Source organism: Pleurodeles waltl, chromosome 7, assembly GCF_031143425.1.
Source record: "Pleurodeles waltl isolate 20211129_DDA chromosome 7, aPleWal1.hap1.20221129, whole genome shotgun sequence".
Lineage (NCBI taxonomy): Eukaryota > Metazoa > Chordata > Amphibia > Caudata > Salamandridae > Pleurodeles > Pleurodeles waltl.
The window spans coordinates 1,436,843,684-1,436,861,747 of NC_090446.1; the positions used below are offsets into that span (position 1 = coordinate 1,436,843,684).

Genomic DNA, 18,064 nt, shown 5'->3' on the forward strand with positions numbered 1-18,064 from the left:
TTATGATTCCATGCACTCTGGGGGCTCCTTAGAGGTTCCCCAGCATTGCCATCACAGCCCTCTGAGGGTTTCCAGGTAGCCCAAGCTGCTGCCACCTCCCAGACACGTTTCTGCCCTCCTGTTGCTTGAGAAGCTCAAGTCCAGGAAGGCAGAACAAAGAATTGCCTTTGGGAAAGGGGTGTTACAACCTCTCCCTTTGGAAATAGGTGTTACAGGATTGGGAGTTGTGGCCTCCCCAGGCCACTGGCAATGCTTCAAAGGGCACATTTGGTGCCCTCCTTGCATAAACCAATCTACACCAGTTCAGGGACCCTCAGCCCCTGCTCTGGGTCAAAACAGGACACAGGAAAGGGGAGAGGTGGTGCTCATAGCTCCTCCAGAGGGTCCCTGGGTTTTGCTATCTTGGATTCAAGGTTGGCAGGGAACTCTGGGAGCATCTGAGTGGCCAGTGCCAGCAGGTGACGTCAGAGCCCCCTCCTGATAGGTGGTCACCCAGCTAGGTGACCAATTCCCCTTTTAGGGCTATTAAGGGTCTCTCTCTTGGGTGGTTCCTCAGATTCGGATAGCAAGACTCCAGCAGGATTTCTCTGCATCCTCCACTTTGACTTCTGACCGAAGAAACTGCATCTGGACGCTCCAGGACCTGACAAGCTGCAACAAAGAAGCAATACGCATTCTGCAACATTGTATCCACAGTTCCTTCCAGCAACTGCAACATTTCCCCAGTTGTGCACCCTCTGAGGACAGCCTGTCTTCAGCCTGCATCAGAAGGAAGAAGAAATCTCCCTTGGGGTGAATGAGTCACTCCCATTTTCTGCCGGCACCAAATGCAACGACGACTGGATTTGTGGATCCCCTCTTCTGCTGAGTTGTGTGGATCCTGCATCATGGGTGGTGGACTGAAGTGGTCCCAATGATCCTCTCTTCCAGCTGTCTAACTTGGGTGGAGGTAAGTCCTTGCCTGCCCACGTAGGACAGTACCCGCATGCATTGTGTCCTTTGCAGCTGCCAAGGCTTGTTGGCATCCTTTCGACAGGATCTTCAGGCATCTTGAAGCTCCAGTCCCTAGCACTCCATCCTGTGAAACACAGCTCCCTGAGTGGTTCTCTGGAGGCATGGGAGCCTTCTTTGTAGTGCTTCATGGGTCTCTTCCTCGACTTTTGTGTCTCCGTCCTGTGGGACTCCTGTGGGTACTGCCTGGTCCTTCCTGGTCCCCAGCAGCTCCACTTTCAGATAACCACAAATTTTACGTGTGCCAAGGCTTGTTGGTAAAACCTGAAGACTCAAACCTGACTGCAATCCTCCTTCCGGCGTGGGATATCACTTGCATCCTCCAGGAACTCGACTTCGTCTTCTTGAGTGCAGTGCTGGCTCCTTCTTCTATGTTGACTCACCTCTTGCAACTTCAGTCTGGTGGGTAGGGGCTCCTACCGTTCCTTTACTTTGCTGTGCTTCTTTGACTTGGTCCCCTTCTTCCACAGTTCCTCTTGTCCAGGGATCCAATGTTGGTGTCTTGCAGTCTCTTCTGGGTTTTGCATAATTCTTCTTCTCTTCTCTGTGTATGTTCTGGGGAACTTACAGTGATTTACTCCTGCTTTCCTGGTCAATGGGGTGGGTTGTGGTGCTTACCTTTGGGCATCCTAGCACTCCCCGTTCTCCTCTACACACTCCACTTACCTGGGTGGGGGACCGACTTTTGCATTTCACTTTTTAGTATATGGTTTGTGCTCCCCCTAGGGCTATTTCTCTCTACTGTGATTTTCACTAATTGTACTGTTTTCTAACTGTTTTTATGCCTACTTCTGCATACTAGTGTACATAATTTGTGTATGACTTACCTCCTAAGGGAGTATAGCCTCTATGGTATTTTTATTTATGTCACCAAAATAAAGTACCTTTTTTTTTGTAACACTGAGGGCCTCATTACGACTTCGGTGGTCTTACTAAAAGACCGCTGAAGCCGCGGGCGCCACTATACCGCCAGTGCTGGCAGTATATGTGGCTCCCTATTATGACTTTTCCGCTGGGTTAGCGGACGGAAACCCTTTTTCCGTCCGCTGGCCCAGTGGAAAAGTCACATCAACATTGCAGCAGGCTCATAATAGAGCCGGCGGCAATGTTGATGTGCAGTGGGTGCAGCAGCACCGTCGCGCATTTCACTGCCTGAAATTCTGGCAGTGAAATGCGTGATGGGGCTGTGCCTGGGGGCCCCGGCACTGCCCACGCCAAGTGCATGGGCAGTGCAGGGGTCCCCAGGGGCACCCCGAGTCCGCCTTACCGCCAGCCTTTACATGGCGGTGTTTACTGCCATGGACAGGCTGGCGGTTGGGGACTCATAATCCCCAGGGCAGCGGTGCTTGCACCGCTAGCATGGGGATTATGACCGCCTGGAGGAAGCCTGGTGGTCAGTTGGTGGGGCCTGCGGTATGGTCGTGGCTAATGCGCCACAGTCATAATTCACTGCCGGTACACCGCCAGCCTGTTGGCGGTGTTATCGCCAGTGTACCGCCGGCCGCCAGGGCTGTAATGAAGCCCAGAGTGTTTTCTTTCATGTATGTAAGAACTGTGTGACTACAGTGGTATTGCATGACCTTTGCATGTCTGCTAGATAGGTGTTGGCTACTCATCCACAGTTACCTCTAGAGAGCGTGGCTTCTAGATACTGATTACACTACACTAATAAGGGATACCTAGACCTGATATAAGGCGTAAGTACCATAGGTACCCACCACACATTAGGCGAGCCTCCTACAGGCACAAGGCCCTTCTATTAAGGCCAAAACATATTGTACATTTTGCTGAATCCAGCCACAAAGTTAGTGACCATACATGGGATCACCCAAGAATTGCACAAACCTGAGGAATTGGAGAAGGCATTAGAACACATAGAGCCACAACCCATGGAAAGGGAAACCTTACATCAGCTGGTGGTACTGACACATTCCAGCAGGCAGGTATTGCTCACATCCCATCATGGAAATGACCAGAACCATTAGAGCAATGGTCCTTGAGGATCACAAGAAAGATAAATACAAATTGCCATTCAATTTTCTACTTCTTTACAATATGTCCCAACTTTGTCAATCCAAAGGAAACAATGAGCTCTACCTGTTAATCAGACACTAAATAGACAGCCTAGGACTTCCTCCTCTGTCTCTCACAATCATTGCTACACTTGAGTTTCACCACTTCAATCTACATCCCTGGCTCTCAGAACAGTGGTGGACATCTCCTCTCACCTGATGACAAAGAGACAAAGTTGTTTTCTGGTTCTCCCCTACTTCCCAGTTCTCACAATGCAAATTAAATCAGTGTCACCTTTTCTCTTCACTTTTAACCTCCCTATCAAGGGACAATACCATGGACCAACTGGCTTCCCGTATTGATTCTTAATCACCAATGTTCTTCTCCTTCTTGAAACAACTGATACTCCCTCATACTCCACAAGAACCCAAGAGCTTTCCTAGGACCTATGTTGATTACCTCCAGGAACAAAGACTTAACTGTGTGGTCCAACTACTTGAAAAGTATGACAAACTTTAGCAAAAGGAAGAACGCTCTCTTTCAACTAGACAGCAAGATGCCAACCATAGCACTCATCCACAAAACTCACCTTTTGATTTCAGAAACTTAGAAAGTGAAAAAAGACTGGATGGGAAAGGTAATTTTCTCCTTAAGAAGTGACAACATCGGCAAAGCAGAACGGGAGTGATCCCAACATCTCTGAAAATATGAAACAGATCTTTTCATCCATATGACTGGACCTTTCCCAATACATATAACCTGGATTGACCCTGATGTGCTGGTCGCAATGGCTTCAAAACACTGCCCTCATTATAGGCTCGATGTTCTCCTGGAATGGCCAGGAGCTGAACTTTATATCGTCAAAATCCATAATAAGCACCTATATTGATCTAACAAAACTCATCACAGGAGGTGACTGCAACACCGTAATGGGCAACTTTCAGGCCTCCCCAACACTCAACAAGACAAAAACATAACTATACAATTGACCTAATGTCCAACCACTCCTTTATAGACCCCTGGAGAACACTACACACTGCATCCACATACTACACTTACCTCACTCCAGTGCACAGAACGGAATTCAAGATAGATTTCTCTTTTACACAGCCATACTGTAATAATGCAAATCTCCCCAAGTGGTGAAAATATCATCAGGGTCTCCGACCATGCCCTAATGTATATAACTACTTGATCTTTATCTGATCAGCCCTAAATTGCACACCTGGAGAATGTGTGCAACCAACTTTAACACTGCATCCACATACTACACTTACCTCACTCCAGTGCACAGAACTGAATTCAAGATAGATTTCTCTTTTACACAGCCATACTGTAATAATGCAAATCTCCTCAAGCGGTGAAAATATCATCAGGGTCTCCGACCATGCCCTAATGTATATAACTACTTGATCTTTATCTGATCAGCTCTAAATTGCTCACCTGGAGAATGCGTGTAACCAACTTTAACAAGTTACAGTAAAAACAAAAGCTATAAGACATGTTCAGAGACCTAAACGGAAGCTCAAAGACCTAAACGGAAAGTCAGTTTACCTCCAGAAATCCTCTGGTAAGCGGGGAAAACTACAAGATGCATTAGCCAGAGACAGAAGAAAAGAATCTGTCAAAAATAATTCTTACTGGAAGCAAAAATATCCCTACTACAGAAGTGATATTAATGAACACCACACAATTGGTTCTTCAACATTTGACTGCCACGGAATGTGAACTAAATGCTATTTTTTCCTTTATAGCAGAGAAAGCACTACTCTGCATCCAAGGTCAGTTATATGCACATTGGGAGAAGGAAGGAGGATTACTCACTTTACAGCTAAAAATGTGGCATCCCAGCACTTCTTAACTTCAATAGCCAAACAATCGACATACTGAGTACCTCTTAAAAGACACCACCAAAGAAGATGCATTCATGACCAAACTTACCATCCCACATATACCTCAACAGCTATAGGAGGAGCTGGTTTAAGGCATATCTTGTACAGAGATTGCTGAAACCATCAAATCAATGGCCACTGACTAATATCCATGCAAAGATCACTTTCTTCCAGAGTTCTACAAAATGGCTGGCCCTCAGGTGATCCCACCCCATGGAAAAAGTCTCCAAAGAAGTGACAGAGAGATATGAACTATGCCAACAGTTCAACAGGGTCTGCATAACCCTGATACCCAAACCTGGAACAGACAATCAATACTTTAATAATAACAGAGCTATTTCGTTTATCAACTATGATTTGAAGATTTTAGCAAAAGCACTTTCCTTGAGATTGAATAAGATAATTGTACATTTGATCCAACAAGTGGGATTTGTACCAAACCAATCTTCATAAAATCACCAACTAGGTAACTTACAAACATTACTGCATTTAGTATGGCAGACTAGAAATGATTGGGACAAGAATATGTTCCTCTCGCGTGAGAAGGCATTCAAACGAGTAGAGTGGGGCTATCTGTTCCGTACCTGGAAGGGCAAATTTATCAAGATAGAAAGTTGGCTATACCAGGAATCCACAGAGCACCTAAATTGCAGCTCAGAAGGCACCTAAATCCACAGAGGCGTGAAGCAAGGGTGCACCTTGTTGTCATTACTTTTCCTGAGAGCCTTGGAAACCATGGCAATAGCCGTCAGCGAGTCTGACACGATTCAGTGGGAGATCTTGAACTAATGCTCTAGTCTGATGATATATTGCTGAAGGTGAGTGAGGTGAAAGACTCTATCCCAGTCCTGATGAAGTTAATTGAAGATTTCTCTGGATTATCAGGGTACAATGTCAACTGGAGAAAGAGTGAGGCAATACCACTGACTTCTTCCACCACAAACTGCACACTAGCTGATGTTGGTACCTAGCAAATTTAATTAATCAATATCTGAATTAGGGCAGGATTTCATGCCCTGGCCTTCCACAACATCAAAATGCAATTAAACAAATTGGACTTCATAAGTTTGGGGCCAAGGGCAGACAGTGAAAAAGGTTGTAGCTCCCAGGTTAAATTACCTATTCAGTATAATATAGATCTCGAGAGGAGCATCCATCCTGAAATCTATAGATGATTTGGTCAGAAAGGGCCAAACCTCTCCGAGCAATGGCCATGTCCAGATTATATGCAATCACTACAGTGGGAGTCCTAAGACTTCCTAGCATGACCATGTACTATAGAGCACAACAGCTCTTGCAGTTCTTATATTACTTCCACCCCACATGCTTAGCTTGGCTGGGATTCCCTCCAAATACATCAACAATGAGGAATAACAGAAGAAAATACCCTCTACAAAGGTACCCGATTTGTGAGGGATCCATAAAACCCTATTATACAAGAGACATTTCAGGCATGGATGAAAGCAGACAAAACTCTCAAGGAATAAGGACCTTTGCACAATGACACCCCAATCTGGAACAAAGCAGCCTCAACAATAGGCAGCAAACTAGCATTCCGGACAGACTGGGCCAACAAAGGAATACCCGTTCAACAAAGGAATCTGCACACTCAGCAAATAATATTCAGAGGACACTAAAACCGTTCATGACGCTGGCATCAAAATTCAGATTACAGAGGAATAAATTATCGTAATACCTGCAGCTGAGACACTGCATGGTGCCCAATTTGGCTCAAGTACCTCGACCAGTGACTTTGTCATCTTTGCACAGCTACTTTGTGAATTGGGGCACTATAAAAAAAAAAATATCGGGAATATACAAACTTTGGTCAGAGTTAATGTCCTTGTATGACAAAAGGCTCAGGGAAGCTAGTCTCAACTTTAGTGCCTTCAAAATGCTTTAAGATTGGCAATTGGCTATATATCTTGAGAAAAATAAGGATTTTCTGTCATATTTATTTCTTGTAACCCCACAACTTATTTACTATTCTTATTAGACTTCACAGATTGGTAAGCCACATAATCAGTCCATGAAAACGGCATTCTGAGCATATCAAAAAAGAAATAATAATAATAGTAATAATAATAATAATAATAATAATAATAATGATAATAATAATAATCATCATCAACTTACATATAGGACACATTGGGGAGAACGCCAACATTTTTAGCTTCTTGGATCTGAGCTTCACTGATGTCGATACCAACCACCTGCTGGAAATGTGGAGCTAATAAACGAGTGTTCTGTCCAGTGCCGCAGCCAACGTCCAGTGCCAGCTCAAAGGGCTTTCCCTTCTGGGAAAAGAGGAGAGACTAAAATAAAGTATATGACATAGGCTTGTTCCATGGAAAATGCACATACTATAGGGTTACTTTTTCACAATTTAAAGTCAATATTCATATATCAAATTCCAAGAGGAAATTACTTCTTATGACAATAATGAAGGGTTTCTGCTGATTAATGTAATCTCTGTCCGTCTACCTCAATGACATGCTAAGACAATGCACCCACCAACTTTATGATGTCATGACGTGTTGCAACCATTTTGGTGATATTTCTTTTCACTCTTTTGGCACTATTGAGTGAGAGAATTAGGGCCATCTTCAAGCCACAGGAGAAGGCTGTATCTGAAGGTGACAGCTTTGGATGCTTCTGAGGAACCAATGCCATGAACAATAACTAGTTATACAAGATTAATAGATATAGGCCCTCATTATGACATCGGCGGTAAATCACACTTATTGCCACACTGACTGCCGCCAACTTACCGTCACCGCCGCGGATATCAGTTCACCATATTATGACACACAGATACCAATCCATCACTATTCAGTCCCATACACAAATCCGCCACACCAAAGGTCAGTGATAAACTGGTGGTATCAAAACCCACACACTTACGCCAACAGAATAACGCCCACCACATTATGACCCAAGAATCACCATGGCGGACATTCAACGGCGGTCAACCATTGGCGGTACATACCACTGCGCTCAAAATCGACACACACAAACAAAACAACACCACATTGGACAATTCAAAAAGCACACACCTAACAGCCATACACACACCACAACCACCCACTCATACTACTATAAAACACTCACCCATATTACCCACAACCCTTTACCATTACAAACAATTACCACCAGAGAGACAGCAAGACAACAGCCACAACCACAGCCACACACTACTCACACCTTTACACTATTAACGGACCCCACATCACACACCCCAACACATTACCCAGCACGCCCTCACCTAAACACCTCACACAACAACCATGGCACCACAAAGACACCCCTGCTTCACAGAGGAGGAGCTAAGGGTCTTGGTGAGGAAATCATCAGAGTAGAGCCACAGCTATTTGGAGCACAGGTGCAGCAGATATCGATAGCTAGGAAGATGGAGCTATCACAGAGATTCGTGGACAGGGTCAATGCCGTGGGGCAGCACCCAAGAACTAGGGATGACATCAGGAAGAGGTGGAACGACCTACGGGGGAAGGTATGTTCCACTGCAGCAAGACACCAGCTCGCTGTACAGAGGACTGGCGGTGGACCCCCATCTCCTCCCCCACAACTAACAACATGGGAGGAGCAAGTCTTGGCAATCCTGCATCCTGAGGGCCTAGCAGGAGTAGGAGGAGGACTGGACTCTGGTAAGTCAACTATATACTATTATCACCCCCCCCCAACTACATGCCATTACATACCCCCACACTCACCCTCACTCCCATCACTCCACCACTTCCCACACACCCCAAAATCACATCTCACCTATCCCAATGCCAAGCCCTGCATGCTCTAGCCCTGCATGGACACTCAGTACTAAAGCATGCTCACTATAGAGAACTAATCATCCCACCATACAACAATGTACACAAGTGAAAGCTGCCAGGGCAAATACAACCAGAGAGGGCAAGCCACGGATGCACAATATGTTAGACACTGAAACCATAAGACATAATTTACATCCCAACAGGTACCCCAGCCAATGACACCGGAGAGGAGGTGCCAGCAATATCCAGTTCCCAAAAGAAAAGGCCCACAGTGATGACAGCAACTCTGGTCTTCTGGATCTGGATGACCAACCTGGCCCATCAGGACAGCCGGTTACCCAGACCCAGTCACACACCACCACAGAGCCTCCCCCATCAAGAAACACCACCAGAGCACCCACCCAGCGTACCCATACCTCTGTCCTCATGACACGTCAATCTGCAGTGTGTCCACCTCTACAGGGACCCCAGTGAACACCTCATACTCATGACAATCAGGGACCTGGGGTCACTGGCAGTGGGCACACGGTTCAGGGGACAGAGGCACAGGCAAACAGGGAAACTGGGAGGACTGCTGTGCACCAGGGGGAGGACAGGACCAGGGAACCGACTCTCCAGGAGGCACTTGCAGAGATCCTCAAAGCATATCAACATTCCCTGGACATGATGGGCCAGATCCTGGACAATGTGCAGGAGAACAGGTGGCTGCAGGAGGGACAGTACCAGGGGATCAGGGAGGACTTGCAGGCCATCAACAACACCCTGATCTCCATAGCAGGGATCCTGGCAGACATGGCCAATATTATGAGGGAGGCAGTCACACAACAGCCCTTCCAAACTAGCCAGACATCTGAACAGCCTTCCACCTCCGTTGCCGCTAGTGGTCAGGAGGCCCCGCCAGAGGACTCACAGGCCACCAGCACCCCTCTCCCTGCTGAAGGAGAACCACCCGCAAACATTCCCTGCAATCCAGACAGAGTCCAGAGACACTTGCCAAGACCCCGCCAGGAAATGAGACTCTCCTGATTGTCACCCTGTCCACCTTGAACTGCCATGTCTCCCCTTCCTATGTCCCCTTGGACAATGCACCTGTGCTACAAACAGACTGAAACAATACCCTGGACTTTCCTCCATCATCACCCAATCCCATTGCACTTGCCTCTCTATATTTTAGCACTTCAGTAAACACCCTTGGAAAAAAAAGAAGTTTGGAGTATGTCAAGTTTTTCAAGTATGTATTCATTTAAACAGGTACAAACATTGCAATTCAACTGAACAGAAAATGGGCATAGATTAATGACATGTAGCTGGCTGCAGTGATCACACCAGGTGCATATGTGAGGTCACCAACATCTGCAAAATGAATTGCCAAAGGGTACAGTAAGTGGGCATAGAAGTGGGAAAAGAACAGCATGCCAGTGCCACAAATATTCAAACAAATGTCCTTGAAAAGTGAAGTAACACTGTCTTACCTGTGTGTCATTGGAAGTATTGTCTAATCACTGATATTCTGTTGCCCTCCTCCTCATCCTCTGCCTCCTCATCCTCACTGTCCACAGGGTCCACTGCTGGCACACGGGCATCTTCAGCCTCCTCCTCCTGCAGAAAAGGCACATGGCGTCTCAGAGCAAGGTTGTGCAACATGCAGCATGCCTCTACTATCTGGCAGACCTTTTTGGGTGAGTAGCACAGGGATCCACCTGTTAGATGGACGCACCGTAACCTGGCCTTCAGGAGGCCAAAGGTTCTTTCAATTATCCGTTTGGTTCACCTATGTGCCTCAATATAACTTTCTTCTGCCCTTGTCCTGGCATTCCTCACAGTGGTCAGCAGCCATGATAGGTTGGGGTAACCAGAGTAACCTGCACATTTTGAGGTGCAACATTTAGCCACATTCTAGCCTATATGGCCCACACCATACCCATACCCCAACATCTACTGGATGGGAACTAGGGATCACCTATTAGCCACACCCTGTGCCTCTGTAGTTGGCCCAGCACATTTGGGATGCTGCTATTCCTCAGGACAAAGGCATCATGCACCGACCCTGGATACTTAGCATTGACGTGGGAGATGTACTGGTCTGCCAAGCACACCATCTGTACATTCATAGTGTGGAAACTCTTCCAATTTCTGAACACCTGTTCATTCTGATGTGGGGGGACAAATGCAATATGTGTTCCGTCAATCTCCCCAATTATGTTGGGGATATGTCCCACTGCATAGAACTCGGCCTTCACTGTGGCCAAATCTTCAACCTGGGGAAATACAATGTAGCTGTACATGTGTTTAATCAAGGCAGACAACACTCTTGTCAGCACTATTGAGAACATTGGCTGTGACATTCCTGCTGCCAAGCCCACTGTCACTTGGAAAGAACCAGTTGCCAGGAGATGGAGCACTGACAGAACTTGCACAAGAGGGAGGATCCCAGTGGGGTGACGGATAGCAGATATCAAGTCAGGCTCCAATTGGGCACACAGCTCTGTGATTGTGACCCTGTCCAGTCTATAGGTGAGGATAATGTGCCCCACCAGGGGTTTGAACACGGGGGTATGTCCCTATCTCCTATTCATCCGCAGCGGTAGCAATCTATGGGGAAAAAGAGTGAGGAGCCGGTCACAAACTGTACTGTGGGGCTACAACAGGACTTTGCATACTGTTAACTTGTAATGGGTAAGTGTGATTTGTACAGTATGTCCTAATTTCACCAGTGATGCAGCAATTATCAAGGGCCTGCCCCCCCACTGAAATGGCGTCCACATGTCCTGTGAGGAGGGACAGGTAGAAGTGAGGTAATTCCGCTGACGTTGTGCGCCGTCGCGGGAGGTGGTCGGAAACCGCCATGTAACTCCTCATTGGCTAACATTGGGCCCAATGGGTTACAGTGGCCAATGGTGATCTACGCCGGCCATGACGGTATGCAACCCCCGCTGAAGTGACCACCATTTTCAAGCTCATCCCTCACTTGCTACCTGATCTTCAACAGGAGAGGACCTACACTGCATGTGCTGCTGTGACCTGGGTCTGGAACCTACCATGGCCCGTGTGATTGGGGAAAGGGCCCCAGTCTTCACTTCAGCAGAGTTGGCGAGACTGGTGGATGGGGTCCTACCCCAGTACGGACTGCTGTATGGCCTCCAGACCAACAGGTGTGTACACTGTGGGCACAATGCATGTGGCATGAATGCATGGAGTTGTGTGTGTGAAGGCCTCATGTAAGGGGGGTGGGTGGATGGTATTGGTTGTGTGCTGGGCCATATGTGTGTAAATGGTGATGTGGAGGGGTAGGGAGGGCCATAAGTGTAACAGGAAGGACTGTTTGACTAATTATATTTTCCTGTGTGTATTTCCTCTGCAGGTCAGCGCCCATCAAAAGAAGGTTATATGGCGTGCCATCGCCAAGGAGGTGTGGATCCTGGGGGTCTACGGCAGGTGGAAAACCCACTGTCGGAAATGGTGGGAGGACCTGAGACCCTGGGCACGGAAGACGGCAGAGGCCCAGCTGGGGATGGCCTCCCAACGAGGAAGGGGTGCCCGTCGAACCCTGACCCCCCTGATGGCCCGCATACTGGCGGTGGCCTATCCAGAGCTGGATGGGCGGTTGAGGGCATCAAAGCAGCCAGAAGGGGGTGAGTACAGTGCCCATCATTACAACTTACGCACTATAGGGTGGCATCCGGGTGGGGGATGTGTGTCAGTGGGTGCCCCTAGGTCAGGTCTGACATTGCAACATAGGTCTCCTGGTGGCTAGGGTTCAGAAGGGACAATCAAGGTACCTAGTTCGGAGGCATCCACAGCTGGCCAGGGCAGCGTGGGTCCCAGGTGTGCTGCATTTGGTGGTGTATGCCCCTCCCCATGGCTTGACTGCTATTTCTCTGGTAGTGCTATGACATATTGCGTAGAGCTGTTCCCTGTGTGTGAGGGTGCTGTGTATGCCAACAGTGGTGTTGGTGCAGCCATTGACCAAGTGTAGCCTTTGTGTCTTCCCCCCTTTTTGTTTTGTCAACCTGTATTTATGTGCATTAGCATCATCTGGTGGAGGAGCAGAGGCACTGGCGATGGAGGGAGCTGCATCCCACAGGACCCGGGAGGCAGAGCCCTGCAACGCTGAGGGCACCAGTGGGACGGAGGATGAGGGGAGCACGACGGCAGAGACTGAAGGGGACAGTTCTGATACAGATACCTCCTCCAATGGAAGCTCCCTGGTGGTGGTGGACACCTCTGTGACCACCCAATCTACAGGAGCTACCGCCAACCCAATGCCAGCACCGCCCTCCCAGCAGCCCCTCATCGTGTTACCCGTGCCCGCTCACCCAGGAGGGTGGGCATCTCCTTCGCCCCAGGCACCTCAGGTCCTGCCCCAGTGAGCCCTGCTACCCTCAGTGAGGAGGCTATTGACCTCCTGAGATCCATCTCTGTACGTCAGTCAACCATTGTGAATGCCATCCAGGGGCTGGCAGCCCAGATGCAACAGACTAATGGATTCCTGGAGGGCATTCACACTGGATTGGCGGCCCAACAGAGATTGATACAGGCTCTGGCCTCCTCTCTGATGGCAGCCATTGTCCCTGTTTCTACCCTCCCCCCTCCAACTTCCTCTTCCCAGTCCCATTCTCCTCAACCCCAACCCATCCTAAGCACACAGACAGATGAGCATGCACACAAGACAACACACAAGAGTGGTACAGGCTAACACAAGCACCACACTTCATCCCACAGGCACTCACACATACACCACCCAGATACAGACACACCAACATCCACTATTTCCACTGTCTCCCCCTCCTCCTCCTCCTCCACCTCCTTCCCAGTTCCGTCTACACTCACACCTGCCTGCACTACATCATCATCCACTACCGGCATCATCACCACACCATGCAGAACACATACCTCAATGGCAGACACCTCCACAACAGCCATGCACACGTCCCCTGTGTCCTCTCCCACTGTGTCTGTCTCACCCCCTGAGGTACACAAACTCAAGCACTCAGACACCCAACAGCCATTCACCTCACAACAGCATACAGCCCATGCACCTGCACCCAAAATCAGCAGACAGACACCTCCAACAACCACTCCCTCTTCCTCCACTCCCATTCCTTCTCCCTCTTCCCACCCCAATGTCCCTAGAAAACTGTTCCTATCCACCATTGACCTCTTCCCTACACATCCCCCCCACCCTGCACATATGGCCAGGGTACGGAGACCCCAGCCAAGCACCTCAGCCACCCAGTCCACTGGCCCAGTCGTCACCACACCCACTCGTGGTGGAAAAGGATCCAGGCCACATGTCCTGAAGGTGAAGGAGCCTGCACCAGACAGCCTCAAGACAAAGGAGCCCGCCCCAGCTGCCAGAAAGACCATGGAGCCTGCCCCAGCTGCTGCTAAGAAGGTAAACGAGTCTGCCCCAGCTGCCAGAAAGAGAAAGGAACCTGCCCCGTCAGCTGCTAAGGAGGTAAAGGAGCCTGTCCCAGCTGCCAGGAACAGCAAGGAGCCTGCACCAGCAGGCAGGAAGATCAAGGGGCCTGGGGCAGGAACTGCGACGGAGCCCCCACCACCAACCATGGTTGTGCAGCCATCCGAGTTTGCAGGGTTGGGAAGGAGCCTCCCCCCACCAGCACCACCACCACCTCCAGTGGTCAGCTGTCCGAGGTTGCAGGGGCTGGGGGGGAGCCTCCCCCCACCAGCAGCACCACCACCTCCACTTGGCAGCCGTCAGAGGTGGCAGGGTATGGGCAGGAGCCTCCCCCCACCAGCAGCACCACCACACTGAGTAGCCATCACTGCCAGCGGACGGTATTTCATCCTGCCTCCATGGGCTGCTGTGGGGCCTGCCCCCTGCAAATCCAGTGGGTATTACACCCACCTGAGAGACTGTGACCTTGCACTCCCCAGGATCAAGAGCACAGGGCACAATGTCCCCTCCAGAACCAGTGGGTAAGACACCCACATGGCCAAGACTCCCCAGGATCAAGGGCACAGGGAACGATGCCCCCTCCAGAACCAGTGGGTACAACACCTGCATAGCCAAGACTCCCCAGGATCAAGAGCACAGGGCATGTTGCCCCGCCAGAGCAAGTGGGCAAGTCACCCACTCAAGAGACTGTGGCCTTGCACTCCCCAGGACCAAGCACAGGGCATGTTGCCCTCTCCAGAGCAAGTGGGCAAATCACCCATCTGAGAGACTGTGGCCTTGCACTCCCCAGGACCAGACACAGCGCATGGAGCCCCCTCCAGAACCTGTGGTGCTGTTCTATCTCCCAGCTGAGGTGCCCCCCGTCCCCTGTCCCCACCCCCCAGAGGTGCCTGCCTATTTACCAACTGATGCCCCTGCAGTGTTCTCTCTGTGTTGATGCAGGTGACGTGTGGTCTTGGAATTTGGCCTGTGGCCATTTGGCCTACGAACATTGTGGACTGGGCTGTGTCCCTTTTTGTGTACATATGTATATATCTATTATATTGCCTAAGTTATTTATCTTGATGTGTTGCTCTCATTACATTCACTTTTTCCAAATCGTTTTGTCCTTGCATTATTTATCCGAGTTACGGGGTAAAAATGTTTTTGTGATGCAGCTGATTGTGTGTATGGTGTTGGGGGGGTGTTGCATGTGTGTGTCACTGTTGTTTTTTCATAGACTTTACAATGTCATTATTCTTAGTACATGTGCCATGTATTCCTCAAGTTAATGATTTTTGCACTAGCACATATTCACAATATCTCTCTACAACCAATGCAAGTATGAAGAGATCTTAGTTTTTCTGCTTTCTCAAGCAACAGAAGGAATATAAAGATACATTTTTCATAATCATATACATCTGAAAGCTAATGCAAGGATTATAGGCTTTGAATTTGCTTTATTTAACTGAAAATAATGTTAAATAATTGAAGATCCACTAATAGAGTTTTCTTTATATTTCACAGTATTATGGGTGTCACGATTGTTAGATGCAAGTGGGAAACATAGGGCCAGATTTACAAGAAACTGGCGCATCAGTACTGATTCGCCCGTTTTCTTGCATTGTCCCTGCCCCACCTAACGACGCCATGTGTGCGCCGTATTTATTATATGGCGCATCATGGCGGTCATTTGGCCAAAAGCGTCAGAATTTTTTACAAGGAGGCCCATAGGTTAATATGGGTGCGTCATTTTAACGCCTGCTCTGGGCAGGTGTTAAAAATGATGCCAAAAATGGTGCAGGGAAATCTTGTAGATTTCACTTTGCTATTTTTGTGGGCCGCCTAACACCAGAACAACCCCTTGCATACATTATGTCTGATGCAGGCATAATGTGGTGCAAGAGGTCACAAAGTGGTGCAATGCACTCATTGCCTCACTTTGTAGATATGGTGAGGCAAACGTTGCCTCCTTGAGTCACATTAGCGTAAACAAAATGACGCTAGTATGGTGCAAGGACACACTAAGGTCTTGTAGATCTGGCCCATAGTATCTTCTTCTGCCAGAATTTTGTGTAAAACAATTGTTTGTGGTTCTTGAGACGAACATAGTTAAGGAAAACTGTTCAAACGAATATGTTTCCAAATTTCCAGAATATCAAATTCCTTCTGATTAACACCTTTTGTGAGGAAAAAAATAATAAAGCCTGTTTTTAAATATCACATTAATTCATTGTTTTTTTCCATCAGGCAATCTGCACAGGTTCACCATTGCCCATATCTTCTATATTCTCTTTGCATTGTCTGGGAGTACCAACAACATCACTATTTTTTCAATTTGTCCCTCTGTCTGTAAACCACTTTGTTACCCCTCTGCTCTGAGGTATTTCTTTTTAGGTCTCAGCTACAGACATCTGTAGTGATCTATAGATAGACCTATTGTTTCCAATGTTTTCCTCACGAAGGACTCATATAGTCCACGAAGGACTTGCATAGTCCATAGTTTGACCTGTTAAACTGTTGTGGGAATTATGTTCAGCACACAAGTGAGGCAGCATTTTTAATTAGTGTTGGATTACTGGGTGGTACAAAATTGGTGGATCCCTGTATGTTCCCGGGGGTTATGTCATGATTTTCAGAAATGTTGGAAGTTAAAGGGATTTGTAGGTAAGGAAACATAGTGAGGTCCACACAAGGTACAGTGCACATGATTTCTCTGGGTGTCCAATTTAAAAAAATGCCTGGGTTTGCTAGGTTCCTCTGGGTGGCATCCAAGCCTGGGCCCAAGTACCACTGCTAGCTCTCTTTGCACATCTGGTCTTTTTTGAAAAGTAATGTTGATTTTTCCACTTTGCCAGTTAGGGCCTATTGTGTTGCAGGTGCTATGCCCACCCACACAAGTTTTTATTTGTAGATGAGTGGGATTGCTGTGTGGTAGGAATTTCGTGCCTCCTCACAGAATCATGTTGAAGTGTTTCTAGCCAAAGGTTATTGCTTCCAAGGCCTTAAAGGTATGACATGTTGCGTGATTCATGAAAATCATGCCATCCTGAACTCCAGTGTGTTTGCTTTTTAGTCTAATCTAGGGGCCCAATTAACAAAGGTAAGCTTGGACCAAAAGTTTAAGTTTAGACCTAAAGTCTAACATTACTCGTGGTAGCGTATACACACAAAAAAGACGACCATGTACTTCCCTAGGAGTATAGTTTTCTGAAATATCTGAATTTGGTAGGTTTCCCTGTTTGGGCACAGAGTAATTCCATTGTGACCATCCTACAACAACCCCTTGCATGATTGACTTGATATCCTGATCCTTTTCACATGCATTCCTCCACTCCTGTTCATCTAAAGCGCCATCCAATTGTTTGTTTACTAAACACACAACCACTTCATCATCCACACCCTCAGATTTATTCTCCGTAGCAGACATTCCAGAAGTATCAGTGCTAGTTAATCTTGATAAACAATCAGCTAGGATATTTTTCCTTCCCGGGAACATATTCCAACTTGAAATTATGTTCAGACAACCTGTATTGCCATTTGGCAATTCTCGGCGTAGCTTTTCCTGCACCCTTAGTTGTAAATAGTTGCAACAAAGGCTTATGGTCGGTTCTTACAGTAAACCGAGTACCCCACACAAATTGTCTAAAATAACTTATGCCCCACCAGCAAGCTAGGGCCTCACGCTCGATAACTGAATATGTTGCTTCGGCGCCTCTCAAACTCCTTGATGCAAATGCTACAACTTCCTCTTTACCTTCCCTTCTTTGTAATAAAACAGCACCCAAACCTTTCTGGCTGGCATCTGTCATAATGATGGTATAATCATTGGTCTCAAAAGGCTTCAGAGGAATGGCATGAGCAATTTCACTTTTTATGTTTACAAATTCATCATTGCAGTCGGCATCCCACAAAAACTATTTATTTTTTTTCAACAAATTCCTTAAATTGTAAGTTTTATCTGA

At 47.6% G+C, this 18,064-nt stretch overlaps 1 protein-coding gene across 1 annotated transcript in view; it reads right to left on the reverse strand.

Annotated features, from left to right (window-relative positions):
- LOC138247429 (putative methyltransferase DDB_G0268948) overlaps positions 1-18,064 on the reverse strand; it is a 102,712-nt gene that overhangs the window by 15,355 nt on the left and 69,293 nt on the right. The window contains exon 3 of the mRNA XM_069202061.1: positions 7,053-7,213. Within this exon, the coding sequence (XP_069058162.1) occupies positions 7,053-7,213 (161 nt within the window). The remainder of the gene's footprint in view (positions 1-7,052; positions 7,214-18,064) is intronic.